Below are 19745 nucleotides of genomic sequence, written 5' to 3'. Positions count from 1 at the left end.
CCGCGTGGAGTATGTTTATGATGGATGGATGTGGATGGAAGCACTTTCTTCAGCTCATACTTCAAACTGCCATTATAAAGCTCGGATGCGTCAGGATAATTATTAAAATATCTCTGATTGTGTTAATCAGAAAGAAGAAAGTCATATACACCTGGCTTGAGGGTGAGTAAAGCTCTGGGTAATTTTCATTTGAAAGTGAACTAACCCTTTAAATTCTTGTTTTTAAAAAAAAAAAAGATTAACTTAAAACTTAAAGGTAATATAAATTATAATTATAAAAAATTATATATATAAAAAATCCTTGCTACGAGCACTTTACTGACATAACTGTGACTTCACACAGCACTTACATAATGTTGATCTCCTGTTGATTTGATTGATTCTACTATTCTCATTTGTAAGTCGCTTTGGATAAAAGTGTCTACTAAATGACTTAATGTAAATGTAAATGGAAAAATAACTGAAATGAGCATACCGATTAAATATTGCCCAATTAACAATATAGTACCAATTGATCATGCATCAAAGAACCTGATCTCCTTTAAGAGCTGTGCTGCTTTTTCATATTTTTTTCTATGTAAAACTGCGCTAGACAGACATCTTTGCGCTCGCATCTCACATCTTTTGCAGCATCTTGTGCATGACACGCTGGCACTGTCCTTAAAATGCAGCACTCAAGGTTAAAAAAAAGTTACACTTTTAAAAAACTGTCTTTAGACCTTGTTTTTTTTATTCAATCCACTTCCCTGAGTCTTTTTTTTTTTTAACACAAAAACGTGCTCTCTTTCTGTATTCCTGTTATTGTTGTATAAAACCAACATCTATAGTTACCAGATTTGGATCTTGGTAATTTATTGGCCATGTAGACATTGACAACAGCACGATTTAAGAGCTAATGTTGGGTATGGTGTGTCCGTACATGTCCAATACCAAGAACCTAATGCAAAGTCCTAACCTGTTAGGCTGGAATTACAGTAATCTGTCCCGAGAGGAGTGGTGCCACAGAGCCATTGTCTACCTTCCACTCACCCTGCCATTGTAATTGTCTTGAGATTGTTCGTCTCGTCTGTAGAACATGTTCAGAAACCAATCTCTAGTGGGTAATAGTGCTGTTGTTTAACCACGGCTCCATTTAAAGGGGACCTTGAGAAGAAAGAAAGAAAAAAAAAAAAAAAAACGAAACAATGTTGTTCTTTAACTTCAGGCCCTTACTGCTGTCTCCCTCCACCTAATTGGTCTGTGATTTCAGAGGCACTGATGCCTGAACTGTTCTGGCATGTTGTTGGACCCTCTGTCTCTGCAGACACAGAAAGTAGAGGGTGTTGCGGTGTTCGCAAGTGAGCCTAACCTTTGGGTTCAGTTGGAGCGCTTGTTTACGTTTGCTAACTGTGAATAAAATGGAACTTAGTTAGTGGTTTGAACTGAAAGCAGCGGCCCTTACGCTTCTACTTGCCCTTTCCTGTCCATTTTAGATGTTGACGTCCTACACTTCAATGGCCATTTAAAATTGCCAGCCCAGGTTTCTCTCATTGGCTTTGTGAAAGGTACTCTTTCAGATCTTTGCCTGAGTTGAACCGGCCCTTGATTTACAGCCTCATCCCCAGAGTGCCCTTACCCCCGTCTGTCCTCTCTTGTTGTGCTGTGGCATTTCTTGGGGTGCTCATTGTCTTCCTATTTTTATAATCAGAGTTCAGGCTGCGTAAGAGGATTTAGGTTTCTGTGGCTCTCTCTGCTCATGCAGTGACAACAGGGGATACAACAGCACGGAAATCTCACGGCAGGCATAGGGAAGGAGACCAGAAGACAAAACAAAAGTAAATTCAGACTGTGCTCAGATAAGCTCCGGCCTGCATCTTCTGATAAGATTCTCTGAGCTCAGATGAGAGATGGGCCAGTCTTTTGAGCGAAGAGATGCAAAATATGGACTAGATGACTGTCTCTCTCGCAGGACAGTACTAGTGCTTACATGTTGTGCTTTGTGAACCCATCTGCTTTACAGAAGAGCTTGGCCTACAGCAGTCAATGCTGATCCATATTCACTTTCTCATATTGATTCGAGAGAGGACTGGCTCTCTTAGGGTATTGGATTACCCTGTTTCTTTTGGAAAGTATTTCTCATTGATAACTTTTTTTAGCCTCACACTGCATAAAATATTCCAAAATCTACTCCCTAACCACATTACGGATATTGCAGTTTAGTTGTTTTTGTATTCAGTAATTAGCTTAAAGTAATGAATTCAACAAACATAGATGGAAATTGTGCTTTATTTATTTATTTATTTATTTATGTTTTACATAATAATTAAAAAGAAACATACAAGGGCAATGTTGAAAACCCATGATATTGCTGTTTGTGGATTAGCATTAATGGCTTTTCATTTGCATAGCGTTGAAGTTTTGTGATCCTTGTTTCAATCATTTTAATCATCTACATTTTTTTATGTGCAGTGATGCATGACAGTTCTGATTACTGAACTAAACTTTTCCCTCAGAGGGGCAAAAGTGCATTCAGAATATTTGTAACAATTTTAATGTTTACAGCATTTTTTGAATGTTATGACATCTTGAAGTGAGCTTTTTTTCTTTTTAAAATCTTTAGTACTTCTGTATATATATATATATATATATATATATATATATATATAACCCCATATTGACAGAAAAACACAGAATTGTTGACATTTTTGCAGATTTATTATAAAAGAAAAACTGAAATATCACATGGTCCTAAGAGACCATCCTTGAGATGTCCAGCTGAGAGGTCCAGCTGTGTTTGATTATACTGATTGGACTTGATTAGGAAAGCCACATGTCTATATAAGACCATACAGCTCATAGTGCATGTCAGAGCAAATGAGAATCATGAGGTCAAAGGAACTGCCTGAAGAGCTCAGAGACAGAATTGTGGCAAGGCACAGATCTGGCCAAGGTTACAAAAAAAATTCTGCTGCACTTAAGGTTCCTAATAGCACAGTGGCCTCCATAATCCTTAAATGGAAGATGTTTGAGATGACCAGAACACTTCCTAGAGCTGGCCATCCAGCCAAACTGAGCTATTGGGGGAGAAGAGCCTTGGTGAGAGAGGTAAAGAAGAACCCAAAGATCACTGTGGCTGAGCTCCAGAGATGCAGTTGGGAGATGGGAGAAAGTTGTAGAAAGTCAACCATCACTGCAGCCCTCCACCAGTCGGGGCTTTATGGCAGAGTGGCCCGACAGAAGCCTCTCCTCAGTGCAAGACACATGAAAGCCCTTCCTGAAGGACTCCAAGATGGTGAGAAATAAGATTCTCTGGTCTGATGAGACCAAGAACTTTTTGGCCTTAATTCTAAGCGGTATGTGTGGAGAAAACCAGGCACTGCTCATCACATGTCCAATACAGTCCCAACAGTGAAGCATGGTGGTGGCAGCATCATGCTGTGGGGGTGTTTTTCAGCTGCAGGGACAGGACGACTGGTTGCAATTGAGGGAAAGATGAATGCAGCCAAGTACAGGGATATCCTGGACGAAAACCTTCTCCAGAGTGCTCAGGACCTCAGACTGGGCTGAAGGTTTACCTTCCAGCAAGACAATGACCCTAAGCACACAGCTAAAATAACGAAGGAGTGGCTTCACAACAACTCCGTGACTGTTCTTGAATGGCCCAGCCAGAGCCCTGACTTAAACCCAATTGAGCATCTCTGGAGAGACCTAAAAATGGCTGTCCACCAACGTTTACCATCCAACCTGACAGAACTGGAGAGGATCTGCAAGGAGGAATGACAGAGGATCCCCAAATCTAAGTGTGAAAAACTTGTTGCATCTTTCCCAAAAAGACTCATGGCTGTATTAGATCAAAAGGGTGCTTCTACTAAATACTGAGCAAAGGGTCTGAATACTTAGGACAATGTGATATTTCAGTTTTTCTTTTTTAATAAATCTGCAAAAATGACAACAATTCTGTGTTTTTCTGTCAATATGGGGTGCTGTGTGTACATTAATGAGGAAAAAAATGAACTTAAATGATTTTAGCAAATGGCTGCAATATAACAAAGAGTGAAAATTTAAGGGGGTCTGAATACCTTCCGTACCCACTGTATGTATGTATATATATATATAATGTGGTTCCATAACCTTACACATTGTCAGATTATTAAACATAATTGGTTTAAGTATTGTGCATGTGAAATATGAACTCTGTGACTGACGAAAGTTTGGTATATTTCTGCAGAATCTGAACTCACATCATTCGTAGTTCTACACATCCTCTCTTGTGTGTTCATTAATAAAATATTTTGGCAAATTTGATTATGCTTTCAGCTACCAATAAAAGTCTTGTACACTCAGCCCTGTTTAAATTCATATTTAAATTGACCACATTTCCACCAATACATATATTGCCGTATAAGTCTGCCATTTCCATCTGGGCCTGTTATTAGCTAGCATTTGTGTGATTTGTAGCATAACAACAGCAGTCTTGCAATCAATACATGTAGCAGCGTGGCCAAAACCACCCCTTTCGTCTTCCTCTCTGCGTGGAGCATTAAGAACCAGTCAGTTGCAAATCTCTGAGAACAAAAAACATAATGATTATGATTTATGTCCTCAGGAGCGTCTTGGATGCAGACTGTTGAACCCGTTCTTGTCCCTCGGATCTGCTGGCTAACGCATTAATCTCTTCCTCTCCGTGTTTGGTGAGGAAAATGCAATAATCGTCCATCAACGCTTTCTAGCCTGGCCCTCGTATTTATCCCTTTTTATTGCATATGGATTGCTGGACGTCAGGCAGACTTGATGATGTGTGGAAGCTGTCGGTGCATATAAAACCACCGTTTATATAAAACTCACAGAGGCTTAGAAGTCCATCAGAAAGGGCACTTTACGATCACAACTTCTGTAAGCTAAATAAAAACAAACATTCAGATAACCTCAACACTCATTGTGGTGGTGCACACACATTTTGTTGTTTTTCTTAAAAATCACTATGAAGGGAAGTTGGAGCTATTTATGTTTTGAGGGTTTAGTGGGTAATGTATTTGAGCCCTGGAGGACATACAGCTGAACAGCTGAGTCTGTTTGTTTGCTTTTGCAAAGATCAGCTTTTTCATTCTGCACCTGACGTTTAACTCTGGTGTGGTTTAGACTGACTCAGAGGTTATCATGATCATCCTTCAACCTGCACAATCTATGCGGTTTGTCAATGCACCTGTTTTATGCTTTGTTTATGAAGCATTCACACTCATTTCATGCCCTGCAGGACCTGGCTAAAACTGGAATAGATTTTCATGGTGGTCCTAGCAAGTCCATTCTGTTTTTTATTTTTATTACTAGTCTTATTCAAGGAGGAACATGCATGATAACTAGCTATATAGAGTATTTTCAAAAGTTTGTGTCAGTTATATGTAGGGTATAATATTTGGGTTTCTAAATAAATTCTCAATACGGTTACGTTCACACACAGTTAAATTTTTTATGGGAGTGACAACAGCAAATTTATAACCAAACTCACACCCGTAAATTTTCAGGACTCACAACTGCATTCTCGGAAAACACGCTGTGTGAATGCAACCAGACTGGACAACTAGTTATCTGTCATGTCAAACAGTGTGAGAGAGCAACGCTGTGCTGCACAAATGCATGTCTACCATTTGTGGCCGCTCTACACTATCACAAACGTGTGTCTAACTTGTCTTATAGCGACAGTGACATGAGGGTTTTAGGTCTAGTCATTGTTGCCGGAGCTTCTCTTGTCAGTTTTGTTTGCTATGCACGACTCAAATGCCCTGCTCTCCATCCAGATATAAACACTTCTGTCAGTTAGTAAAGATTTGACAGATGAACTCGCAGCTCGATTGGACTCTTGTCATTTTAAGTGATGAGACTTGGCAGTTTTATGGACGTTGCCATCTTTGATATTACTTTGGTCACTGTCGCTATGGTTAATGGTAAGAGAATACGGGCTTGACTCTTGGTATTGGAGGCGCTACTGTAAGTTGCTGTGTGAACGGGACAATTCGAGACTCACACCTGTAAATAAATGCGGCTGTCAATCCCAAAACTGACATTCTGTGAATGCAGCCAAAATGATTACCCGTTTTATTTATGTATAATGTTTTTTTTTTGTTTTTTTTAAATATATATATATATATATATATATATATATATATATATATATATATATATATATATATATATATATATATATATATACTATATTGACCTTTCATAAATGAAACAACCTATAAATGAACTTGGAACCATTCATTATATTTATTGAAAGGTTAACATTATGTAAATTCTTATGGTGTAAATAAAGCCCTAACCTTCAAGTAAATAACTTGGGTCATAGTGGTTTGCTGACGTACAAGGTTGAAAACCCCTGTATTGCATTATAGACTGTGAGCTGTCTCACTGACCTACAGTAACAATCATTAAACTCCATACTCCATAAGCTTCAAGCTTGTGCTACAGTTTTATATATATATATATATATATATATATATATATATATATAAATATATATATATATATATATATATATATATATATATATATATATAAATAAAAAAGACCCTGTCTTGTTCCTCTCAGTTATTAATCACTGTCTGTAAGGCTGCTGTTCTTGATGTATGATAGCCAATAAAATGTTCTAGGATTCTCTCTGAACATGTTCTATTAGAGTGATCAAAGGCCATAACCACATTTTAACACGGGTGTGATGGATGCTTGTGGATGGGGTAAGTCTATAGTACAGATTGTGTTTGTTGCCCTCTCTTTATTTTTCCATAAATAATGCCTGAATAATATAGCCATATGGTCCCAGTCATTTAGTTTGTTTATATATTAATTTAATGGCATAACAGGAGCATTTTTTTTAATACATCGTTTCCTATCAGTTCTATGCAAAAATATTCTCTCATTCATGTGATTCGTTTTCCCATGTGAATAACTGATTGTTTTGAATGACCCCAGCATCTGGATGACTCCATCCCCTATGACAGATTCGGACTGTATGAAGTGGTATTTATGGATGTCTTGTTTATAGAAACCAGTTTCACCGCTGCATTGACCTCTGGTGTGAGAAAGCTGCAGCTGTGTTTGTATGCACCTCAGTGCACACTGTATTGCGACTATTCACTTAGCATTAATAATTTTATTTTTAAATGTAGTATTTCTAATAGAGTAAGGGGCCATTTATACGACACCATTTCAACTAAAAACTTTTTATGCATTTTGGCCCCACAACAACAGCGTTTTTAGGGGTCTGAAAGTGCAGACATCTCTGTATAAACTACAAAAAGACAAATTTGTTGAACAGAGACGTCATGTACATGTGTATTAGTTGTTTCGTCTATAGGCACGTAGTGTTTCTTTAAAAAGTGTCATCACCAACTACTGGCTTGGCATGCATAATACAGCGTGTTTAGTCATTTTTGCATTTTAATTGTTTTGACAACATTGTCATCTGTACGTGAAAAATGCAAAGGAAAAACTTTTCATTATTTTGTACATTGTTGTGTAAACAAACCCTAATTATGTATGTCTTATAGAGGAATTATACACTACCATTCAAAAGTTTGGGATCGGTAAGATTTTTAATGTCTTTAAAAGAAGTTTCGTCTGCTCACCAAGGCTGCATTTATTTAATTAAAAATACAGTAAAATCAGTAATATTGTGAAATGTTATTACAATTTAAAATAACTGTTTTCTATTTGAAAATATTTGAAAATGTAATTTATTCTTGTGTTGGCAAAGCTGAATTTTCAGCATCATTACTCCAGTCTTCAGTGTCACATGATCCTTCAGAAATCATTCTAATATGCTAATCTGCTGCTCAAGAAACATTTAATGTGTACAATTGTACAAAATATTTGTGTACAATATTTTTTTTCAGGATTCTTTGATGAATAGAAAGTTCAAAATATAATCTTTTGTTACATTTTAAATGTCTTTACTGTCACTTTTGATCGATTTAATGCATCCTTGCTGAAAAAAAATATTAATTTCTTTAAATTCTTCTCAAAAAAATAAAAATAAAAATTCTTACTGACCTCAAACTTTTGAACGGTAGTGTATAATGCTACAGAAGCTTTGTATTTCAGATAAATGCTGTTCTTTTGAACTTTCTATTCATCGAGGAATCCTGAAAAAAAAAGTATACAACTGTTTTCAACATTGAAAATAATCATAAATGTTTCTTGAGCAGCAAATCATCATATTAGAATGATTTCTGAAGGATCATGTGACACTGAAGACTGGAGAAATGATGCTGAAAATTCAGCTTTTCCAACACAGAAATAAATTACATTTTATATTATATTCCAATAGAAAACAGTTATTTTAAATTGTAATAATATTTAACAATATTACTGTTTTTACTGTATTTTTAATTAAATAAATGCAATCTTGGTGAGGAGACAAAACTTCTTTTAAAAATATTAAAAATCTTACCGAACCTAAACTTTTGAACGGTAGTGTATATAATTTATAATATTGCATATTATTTAATGTTAATCATATAAATAATATTAAATTATAATTTGTTTAATATTTATGTACTTGCATATTTATTTGCTTAATTTTTTACTTACTTAAAAATCTTTCTAGTGGCCTTTCTAGATGCAAATTAATTTATTACGTGTACTTGACTACTTCAACTTATTTATATATGTTATGCATTTTGTGAATGCTTTTATCCAAAGTAACTTACATTTCAGTTAACATATACAATTAACAATTAACATTTTATTTTAGTATATGCATTCCCATGTATTAAATGTTTATAATTATTATTATTCTTTATTTATTTTTTGGAAGTTTCATTTTGTGAAGTACATTGGTTTTGAATTATTTTTGTAGCTTAAGACAAATTGGTCATGAATGGTAAAAGCTGCGCTTTCATCGCTTCTTAGGAAAGTGAAACTTGACCCTGACATGTACTGTAATATGAACCCTCGGAGTACAAACTATTTGAAAACAAAATTATGTAATATTAGGGAAGGATTTCTGAATTTTAGCTGGACATGTCGTATCCAGAATACTGCTGAGAAATCCTATTCTGTATGGAAGGATAACAAATCTTTTGGTTCCTTTTACAGTGAAATCCCATTTACTAAGCCACATTAAGGTTAACAATAGATCAAGTGGTTTTTATATTTACATAATGCTCTTTCTGTCTCATGTAATTCCACGTCAATAGACCCAGTCTGTTCTGTAAGAGTCTGCCAGGGCAAATTGTTTTGATTTTCTGAAACTTTGTATCAAACAGCGCTTTTATGTTCTGAGATTTCTTGGGTAAGCAGAGTTTTGACTAAGTGTCATGTTGAATTAGGATCAGTATCCTTGAAGAGGCCCAGCTAGCTTTGAGCGGAGCTCTCTGGTCCTCCTCACATGTTCTTGGGAACTCATGGGAAGAAACTACAATCGTTTTCCTGGATTAGTGACCTCCATTGCCTAACTCATTTTGCTTAATCCATCTGTAAGGCTAAACCATGGGTTCTTTAATGGAATTTAATTTGATATGCTCTGATATATCTAAACTTTCAAAGTTTGTCAAATGAAATTAGTGATTACTGTATCACTAATATACCTGTTTTTTCTTTTGTCTTTCAGCTCTAAGTCCTTTGATCTCTACTTTCTCCCATCCTGGTGTAAGGGACTACTCCCAGCTGACCCTTGACCTCACCAGGAATGAACTTATAGTGGGAGCGAGGTAAAAACTTTATCTTCTATCATTTTTTTCCCCCTATATATTTGCTACTCTTATTTTGCTTCATTGTTTGGTCACTACATATTTTCATTTGTGTTTAAAATTGTAATGCTGGTAATAGAAACTGTAATGAAAGTTATTTTATTAAACAAGAAAAATGCAAAACAAAACCACTTTCACTAGTCTGACTTTTGGACCTCACATTATTTTTCATTTCCCTTGCCATATTTTCATTGAAAGTGGCATTGAATGAAATGTCATTTTATGGAATCTTTCCAGTGGATAGATTATAACAAACTAACCTTTTGCTATCTCTCTTTCATTTTATCTGCAGAAACTACCTCTTCAGACTAAATCTAAACAACATTTCACTAATTCAGGTAAGATACAGACCTACAGTTTTTAATAACGTTCACTCTCTTCTACTAGATCACGATTCCTGCTTGATGTGGCCTTTGTAACTTTTTGGCTAGGGCTGTCTATCAAGCCTTCGGGTGTTAGAGAGTGCTGGCTTATGGTTATTGATTCTGAAATGAATGGGTCAGCTCCCAAAACCGCCTGGACAAACTTCATAGGAAGTGGCATTGCCTGGCACAAGTGCCATCCTTAGTGAATGTACCAAGAGTTTACTCTGGCTTGGTGCTAAAACCCCTATGAAGGTCAGCCAGGACTGTCTGAGGTCTAAATAAAGCAATGAAATGAGACTGCGGTGGCTTTCCCACCTGTTGCTGTGGTTGCGTATATCTCTTTTATTCCACCAGTAATCTCTCTGCCTTGTCTGATGCTCTCACTCGAAGACCACACATAAGGTTTCATGCATGAATCAGCATGTGGTTGAAAATAAAATTTCAGTATCAGTCAGACTCATTCTCTCTCACCTTAGATAACCAAATGCACATCTGATTGCACAACAAACAGGGACCAAATAAGTCACTCCATTCACATATTCCCAGGTCTACGTCTAGTGTTTTGTTTCAATGACATTACTAAATTTGTTGCAGTTTTCTCCGCTGTCCCAGTGGAGAGGATTAGGTGCAATTTCATTTTCCTCCATCTCACCTTCGCCTGTGTATCTCTCCTGGGCGATCTCAAACTGTGAATAAACAAGGCCGATCTTTCTTCATTTCGAGTAACTGGAGCATCACAAGTGGAGGCACGGTCCAAATTGATGAGCAGCACCTTGCCAGCTTTTAAGAGTATCTTTGCCTAAACAGCACACAGAGGGAGGATATTAAAATGGGCACATACAAGAGGTTGAGGAATGAGACACTGGATACTAGAGTGAAGTTAAAGGATGTTCCATAAATGAAAGAAATAAGCTGGTGACAGAATTTACCTGACAACACAAAGCATGTATTCCTGAATTGTAACCAATTCCCAAAACACTGTAATTATACAGTTAGTGTTACTAGAGTTAAGCCATGAAGTTGAAAATCAGACAAAATTACTAAGGTCACACTTTCATAGATCTTGAGGCTTACTGTATTTGAGTTCTTGGTCTTGATGGCAATGATGAGAAACATTTGATTTGATTTGTTTGTTTGTTTGTTCTGTTGAAAGAAATTAATACTTTTATTCAGCAGTTAAATTGATCAAAGTGACAGTAAAGACGTTGCTACAAAAATCTATTTCAATTAAATGCTGTTTTTTAACTTTAAGAATCCTGCAAAAAAAATGTATGACAGTTTTTACAAATATATTAAGAAGCACAACTGTTTTTAACATTGAGTCTTAAGCAAAAGTCTCCATTTGCTGTCTTGCTATTATTATTATTATTATTATCTTATCATCTTATTATTATTATCTTATGGGGAAATCAATGAAGCTTTAGATTTCTGTTGTGCTTTAGGTCTTTTATAGAAATTTGCTCTGATTTTAATTTAATAACAAAAGCCGCATTAACTAGTATTTTGGCAGATGCTTTGGTACCCATCCGGCAACCATGAAAATTTTTGTTAGGATTTCAGCACCTATATATCATATCTTGCAGCTAGAGATTCTATTATACGCTTTCATTTTATTCTTAGAGTAAGCCATTGTCACTGAGCACCCTGATGTCTCATTCATTCATTCCCATCACATTCACACATTCTTCATCTTTTCATCCTGCTTTCTGTGTTTTTGTCCACACTTCTACCTGTGTGCCACCTCTCTCTGCCTCCTTTTGTCCTTCTCCCCTACACCATTAGAGATATCCTGCATCTTTCTGCCAGGAGTGTAATGGGGCTGACAGAAAGCCAGCTCATCTCAGAAATGTACGTCTTGGTGCCAAACATGCTGCCGTTGGCAGAGGAGAGCAGCAGCTCAGACGAGCCTTTTCAACTTTACCCAGGCTGGGATGGGGTGAAAAGAGCTGATTCTTACCCTTTGAGTTATTCACTGCGCTGACCCGTGGGTACGCACCTGCTGTCCTCATTTCCGTGAAACTATGAATAAGGGAAATTTGCCATGGCCCAGAGAAACATACACTGCCAGTGAAAAATTGGACACACTCTGCTAAACTGTCGATAAAACCTCATAATTCCACCCTGCCTCAATCTTGAAGTACCACACACATTTTGGACCATGTTCATTTGCAACGCAAGGGTAAATAAAGAACTGGTTGTTTGAAAAAATCTGCATCTCCAAAACTGCAGCTCTTGTGGGGTGTTCCTGGTCTGCAGTGGTCAGTATCTATCAAAAGTGGTCCAAGGAAGGAAGAGTGGTGAACCAGCGACAGGGTCATGGGCGGCCAAGGCTCATTGCTGCACGTGGGGAGCGAAGGCTGGCCCGTGTGGTCCGACAGAAAAGTGTCAGAATACACAGTGCATCGCAGTTTGTTGCGTATGGGGCTACATAGCCGCAGACCAGTCAGGGTGTCCATGCTGACCCCTGTCCACCACCAAAAGCGCCAACAGTGGACACGTAAGCATCAGAACTGGAACACAGAGCAATGGAGGAAGGTGGCCTGGACTGATGAATCACATTTTCTTTTACATCACATGGATGGCCGGGTGTGTGCGCGTCACTTACCTGGGGAACACATGGCACCAGGATGCACTATGGGAAGAAGGCAAGCCGGAGGCAGTGTGATGCTTTGGGCAATGTTCTGCTGGGAAACCTTGGGTCCTGCCATCCATGTGGATGTTACTTTGACACGTAGCACCTACCTAAGCGTTGTTCCAGACCATGTACACCCTTTCATGGACACGGTATTCCCTGGTGGCTGTGGCCTCTTTCAGCAGGATAATGTGCCGTGCCACAAAGCAAAAATGGTTCAGGAATGGTTTGATGAGCAACAACAACGAATTTGAGGTGTTGACTTGGCCTCTGAATTCCCCAGATCTCAATCCAGTCATTTTGGCAGCAAAACGGGGACCAGCACAATATTAGGAAGGTGGACATAATGTTATGCCTGATCGGTATATTTATAGATAGTTAAGGAAAACTCTTTCCATAATTCCCATATCTCCATTTCAGTTCTGAAATTTAAAATCTAAAACCAAACTTTTTGACTTGTCACTTTGAACACCAGCGATTTGATTTACCTGGGTCTCTGGTGAAGTTCTTTTTTTATTATTATTTTCAACAACTGCATTATGAAACTACCCAGGGTGCATAGTCACGATTGATAAATGAAAAGCATTTATCTGCACCATGTTTTTATTACTACCACCATCATCATCAAAGCATTAGGCTTATTTTTCCCGGGATCCCAAACTTGTCTATCCCAAGAAAGTGTTTTTGACAAGATCAGTCCATGGTGTCTGTGCACCCTGTGTTGCTGCTGCTCTTTCCCGAGATCTAAACGGATGCACGAAAGCAGCAGGATTCCACTGCTTCCGCCTCACGGGGGACCAGCCGTCTCATGGGATCAGGAACATCTGATGATGTTGGCGTCACTATGTCGGCACAATGGGGGAGCCCAAGGTACTGTGATTGGGTCCCACCCACACACTGCGTTCTTTCTGTACCTCCTTGAGACTCTGTAAGTAGGTTCTATTACATGAGAAATAGAAAAGAACACAGCTTCTGTCATCTTCTCTTTTCTTCTCGACTGTTGATCCCATCCCTTTGGTACGCATTTGTGCAAATGAAAAATTTGCACAGATCATTTTACAATGTGAGATGAACTTAGTCTCTCAGAACTGTGGCTGCAGCATATAGTCAGTCAGAGCCTCCATAGACATTATTAAATCTGTCATATCTGACTAATGCAATTGCTCAGGACAAAAAGATAATGACAGTTCATTCTCAGAGCCTATAGTATTCTTTTTATGTGCTCATGGCTATTAATTTACATTATGGCTGTTTCTAATGTGGAAATAGATGATCGTGCACCATGCTGTTCCGAAAAACAAAAGTTCAGCCATCATCTAAATGCTTTTTGCGAAATGAACTGGAATAATTTCTCCATTCTCAAAAACACAGACGTAGTCGGACGGATGTATTAGGGTATGATTTTTCCAGGATCTTCGCTATCAGATTTATACACACTTGAATGAGTTTCTAATGATATTTGATCTGAAGGCCTATGCTTACATGCTTGAAATGTTTTGTAGACAAATATAAATTGTGCCTACATACTATGAATTATTGTAATAAATTATTTTATTTTATTTTATTGAAAAATGTGGCACTTTTTCTTTTTTTTTTTATAAAGCAGATGGCACCCTTATAAAGTTTGAGGGTATGTCCAGAGTATGCTAAGGGAAAGCTTATATAATAAATATAAAAGAGTTTTGATTTGTTAAAATTAATCAATGCATCGTTCCTATATTTACATTAGTGTAATTTCATATTTTTGATGACTTTACTTTTTCTCTAACGTGTGGAAAGTAGTAAAAATAAAGACCAAACTGGTGTGTCTAAACTTCTGAATGATAGGGTATGATATACCCAAGGGTCTCAGAATGTTGAGAAGCTTAGATCTGACACATCAGAGGCCCAGAACTTCTAGAGATGGAACACGACTAGAAGCGTGACCTCAGGGTCACTGGGTAATGATGTGATGTTATGTATGTGGATGAAGAGCTATGGGAAAGGAGTGTTCATTTTGCTAAGGAGCCATGAATGAGAGAGCCCTTGGGTTTGACAGGTCCGGAATGTAAACAGATGGGTCTTGCAGGAGTAAGTTAGTTTGAGGAATCTGTCTCTGTCTATTTCAAGTCTCCATCATCCCTACTATTTATCCACTCCACTCACTTGCATGCAACCACACACTCATAATTGCATCCTGCCTCCATTTCTCAATGGAATCGGTCTCACAACTCCCTTCTCTGTCTTTGTTGATCTTTGTTTTTGTGTCATGCAAGTACATAGAGTACACTGAAGGAATGGAAAGGATAAGAATTTAATGCCACAGAGGATTCCAGCCACTGCTCAGTCTGATTTGCTTCATAGATTTGTGGTCCAAGTTCATGCATGGACTCAAGTGTTGGGAAGTGCTTGATGTATTGTCATTTTTGTTTTTTATACCTGACACAATTGTATTAGGATGGCTAGCAGCTACTTTTTCTAGGTTGTCATCTGTTGTGTATTAGAGGCTAATTATATAGGCTACTACTGTTCATAAGTTTGGGGTCAGTTAGTTTTTTGAAAGACATTTATACTTTTATTCAGCAAGAATGCATTGAATTGACCAAAAGTGACAGTATATTTTGTAACAATTGAAATGTGTCTTTTACTGTTTCTAATAAATGTTCTTTTGAACTTTTTATTAAAGAATCCTGAAAATATATGTATCACGGTTTCAACAACAACAACAACAAAAAAATTAAGCAGCACAATAGTTTTTAGCATTGATAAAAATAAATATTTCTTGAGCACCAAATCAATATGTTAGAATGAGTTCTGAGGGATCATGTGACACTAAAGACTGGAGTAATGGCTGTTGAAAATTCAGCATTGCCATAACAGGAATAAATTATATTTTTAAACATCAAAACTTTTGAACAGTAGTTTTACACACAGATTTATTATTAGTCTTTATTACAAAGTAAAGTATCATTATTACTATTATTGGTCAAGAATTTTGGTGTGTAACTTTTGCATAGACATGGCTTCTTTTGCATAAACTGGGCTTCTTTCATTTAGCCTCTGAAAATGTATGAGGAATTTTGGTAATAAATCAGTGCTTGTCATAGAATAAATACATGAAAAGCAATACAGGTAAACATAAACTGAGAGATTAATACGGCTGTCACAGCCTTCTTTCTGGTGCCATTTCAGAGATTTTTGTATGGCCAAGATAAGAACATTTAAGATTAACTTTTCATTGTGTGGCTCTACAATGAACCACCTTGAGAATTTCCTTGAAACAGGGTCATGCCTGATTTTTTTTCTATCGCAGTTTACCCTGACATTATACATAATGTTTTCATGTGGCTATCAAGACCTGCAGAGGCTGTGTAAAAAATGGGCAATCTTTTGAAGGTCCTGACCCATTTCAGAGCCCAAATCACCATCAGGAACCCAGTTAGATACTTTTCTCTTAATTGATTAGTTCACTTTAAAATGAAAATTACCCCATGATTTACTCACCCTCAAGCCATCCTACAGTAGGTGTATATGACTTTCTTCTTTCAGACAAATACAGTCGGAGTTATATTAATAATCACCCTGATGCTCCCAAGCTTTATAATGGCAGTGCACGGAAACCACCTGTTTGAAGCTCAAAAAAGTGCATCCATCCATCATAAACGTACTCCACACGTACTTCAAAGGCCTTCTGAAGCAAAGCAATGCGTTTGTCTAAGAAAAATATCCATATTTAACATGTTATAAAGTAAAATAACTAGCTTCCGCCAGACTTCCACCTGACTTCCACCTTCTGTATTCAACTTACGAAGAAAGTGTAACACCTCTTGCAGTTCAAAACACTTACGCTACGTCCTACATATTCAACTTACAAAACAAGCATAACAAGCATTTTTCGTAAATTGAATATGGAAGGCAGTCTGATGGAAGCTAGTTATTTTACTTTATAACGTGTTAAATATGGATATTTTTCATACACAGACGCATCGCTTCGTTTCAGAAGACCTTTATTAACCCCCTGGAGCCGTGTGGAGTACGTTTATGATGGATGGATGCACTTTTTTTCAAACTGTGGTTTCCGTGCACTGCCATTATTAAGCTTTGGAGCATCAGGGTGATTTTTAATATTACTCCGATTGTATTCGTCAGAAAGAAGAAAGTCAAATACACCTAGAATGGCTTGAGAGTGAGTAAATCATGAGGTAATTTTCATTTTAAAGTGAACTAATCCTTTAAAGAAGAGGCCAATTGACCTCAAATTATATATTAAAAAATCATTAAAAGTATTAAAGGAATAGTCCTGAAAGATTAAAAAATTTAATCTTCTGTGGAACACGAATGAAAATCAGTATGGTCCAAAACAACATTGGACCCCATTGACTTTCAGTGTGTGGCCAAAAACAGTTAAAGCATTCTTTGTATTCCACGTGATGAGGAAAGTCACACAGGTCTGGAACAAAATGAGGGTGAGTAAGTGATGACAGAATAATCACTTCTGGATGAATGATCCCTTGTAACACATGAAAGTATGACTGATCACAAATTCTCCCCATCTTTCCCATCTGTGGTCTCTCTTCCCATCCTCATAGGTCAGTAATACTTCACTCTATACACAGAATTCAGACACATTTGCACTGGAAGGTACACTGGTCAGTCTGTATCCAAAATGCAAACATCCGAGCCGCCACCCTCTGCATTGACGAGACAGAGGTCTCTGCTCCCTGTCAACAGACAATGCCGTGAGAGCGCTCTGTGTGAATGCATTCAGTAGACATTGTTACAGCTGTTTTGGACAGAGACCCCTGTGGTCAAGAGGTGACTGCCCTCCTCAGCTGTAACCAATAAAACAGGAAGTTCCCGACGTGAACAAATAGCAGCTGAAAACAAGAGCTGTTTAGATTCTGGTCTGGTTTTGTTTTGGTTAGAAATATGTTCAGTGTTCACAAATACTCTGTGGTGATTATGAAACAGCATCCGGCTCAACAGATGGAAATTCATGAGCACAATGGTGGCTGCTGCTCTCATTTATTCTAATGATCTGACAGAGGCTCGCAGGATCACGGCGGCAGCTCTGCGGCGTGCTACATATTTCATATTTCGGCTCTCGTGGGATGACTGGGGCCTTAGGAAAAGGATGCTCCAGACTGGAGATCAAAATGAAGAAAAGCAATGCTAAGCGTCTTCTTTTTGATATGATCACTCAGCGGTCGCCCTAGGTGCAAATTTCAACTCTCTGACCTCAGAGTTTGATGAATGTGGGCTGATTTCATCCTACCCACTCATGATTAATTTCCCTCTGCAATTTGCCCAGATTTAATTATTTATGCAGTCTTTGTCACTGGTGGGCTAATTTGTGACATATAGACACTGGAAGGAGACTACAGCAATGAAACCCAGTGGGAAATGCCTTTTTAAAGAAAAAAAAGAAAAAAGATTTCACTTGACTTACAGCAGGCGTTTGTACCCATTGTTAATCTTGATACAAAATGACTGACAAAAATGTTCGTTAACAAAAGATTTTTTAAATTGGTCTGTGATAACAAAGATGAGGCGAAATGCCGCACTGTAAACCCTAATGCTCAAAATACTTAATTGGTTTGAGTTGGACAAACTTAAATTGAACAAATTAGTTCAGTTAAATTAACTGTTATGAGTATTTACAACTTTCTTTTTCTCTTGAGTTCACAGCACTGACATATTTCAAGTAAACAGAACTGTTTCATTGTTTTGAGTTGTATGTACTCATTTATTTTAATTTAGATGAACTTAAGTTTAACTGATACTGGGCTGGGATTTATGTTTCCTAGCATGCTTTTCCCACTCGAAAGGGAGAGTAAAGGCTAAAATGAAGTGTTACATAATGTTTTTTTGTGCAAGATTAATGGTAAAGGAGATTTAGTAGTGATTAATGTTTTGTTTTGCTAATTTAGAAGAGTTTCTGTTAATGTGGGTTTTTGGAGAGTTTCCATCATGGTGACAATTGGTGCATGCTGCTTGGTTTGAGGGTAAGTTACATGTTTAAAGTTGCTGTACTCATTCAGTAAGTGTTATACCATGCTATTGTTAACATGTTAGCAAATTAGCAGGTTGGCAAGTTGGCATTATCTGAATTTTCTGGTTTACAGTGAAGCAAATAACTCATTTGCAAGAACTCAAAATGAAAAAAAGATAACTAAATATTTTATATTAATTGCTATCAAAGTGTATGAGTTAGCAAACTCAGTACTTCAAGTTAGGAGCAATTATCATTCATTAGTACTACAAACTCAAAACTTGACAGTTCTGCTTACTTAAAATCGGGAACATCAGAACTCAAAAAAATTGATGTAACTAATTATCTAAAAAAAAAAGCAGAAGTAGAAAAGTACATTCTTATTAAATTAAGAGTATTGTTTTTACATTATTATTACGTTATATTAATAATTATTTTTTTATTACATTTTAAGGATATTTTGTCAAATACTATAAAAAAAACAAAAAAATATTGTAAAAATTAACACTTTGTGTCTGTAAAATAGTTTTCTTATTGAGAACTTTTCGTTTGGTTTTCCAGTAAAAAGATGCATTTGAAACCAGATGAAAAAAAGCAAAATTGTGAGAAGTTTTTATCAGAAAATATAATGAATATATTTTCCCCCTTTTAAAAAAAAAAAAAAAAAATCTAATCAAATATATTCAGATTTATGCTTAAAAGGGCACTCAAACCTGTATCAAAGAAGCTCTGTGGTGCGGTAGTGCCTCAGTTGGTCACGTCATTTCTCTTTTTGTTGGGCGTTTCGTAACTCGCTGAGGCATTTGGGTTCACTCAAAATGGCCTTCTTAAATGAAAGCCATCACTCACATCCACATATACGCCTTTACTGTGCATGCGATGATGCTTTTATCCCGGTGTTGTAGTGCAACCACATTGTTAGAGTTATGCATTAGACACTGACCTGTTGTTTCATTTCTCATCCTGTTTTTCTAACCTAAAGTAAATGTGTTCAGACGGCACAGCTGTGAACCTTCAAAGGGCTCCTTATTTGCATGTCCTGGGCACAC

General features: G+C 37.1%; 1 protein-coding gene across 5 annotated transcripts in view; it reads left to right on the top strand.

Moving 5' to 3' along the window:
• Positions 1–19745, top strand: part of sema5ba (sema domain, seven thrombospondin repeats (type 1 and type 1-like), transmembrane domain (TM) and short cytoplasmic domain, (semaphorin) 5Ba) — a 167265-nt gene that overhangs the window by 79757 nt on the left and 67763 nt on the right. For all 5 annotated transcript variants that reach the window (XR_007185294.1, XM_048193535.1, XM_048193537.1 and 2 more), the window contains 2 exons: positions 9590–9689; positions 10021–10066. Coding sequence is in view for 4 of the 5 variants with exons in the window: in XM_048193535.1 (XP_048049492.1) it covers positions 9590–9689; positions 10021–10066 (146 nt within the window). In the remaining variant the exon portion in view is untranslated. The remainder of the gene's footprint in view (positions 1–9589; positions 9690–10020; positions 10067–19745) is intronic.

The sequence above is a fragment of the Megalobrama amblycephala genome, linkage group LG6, assembly GCF_018812025.1.
Source record: "Megalobrama amblycephala isolate DHTTF-2021 linkage group LG6, ASM1881202v1, whole genome shotgun sequence".
In the NCBI taxonomy this organism is placed as follows: Eukaryota; Metazoa; Chordata; class Actinopteri; order Cypriniformes; family Xenocyprididae; genus Megalobrama; species Megalobrama amblycephala.
Note: the sequence above shows the minus strand (reverse complement) of the source record. Positions and strands in the feature narration are given on the sequence as shown.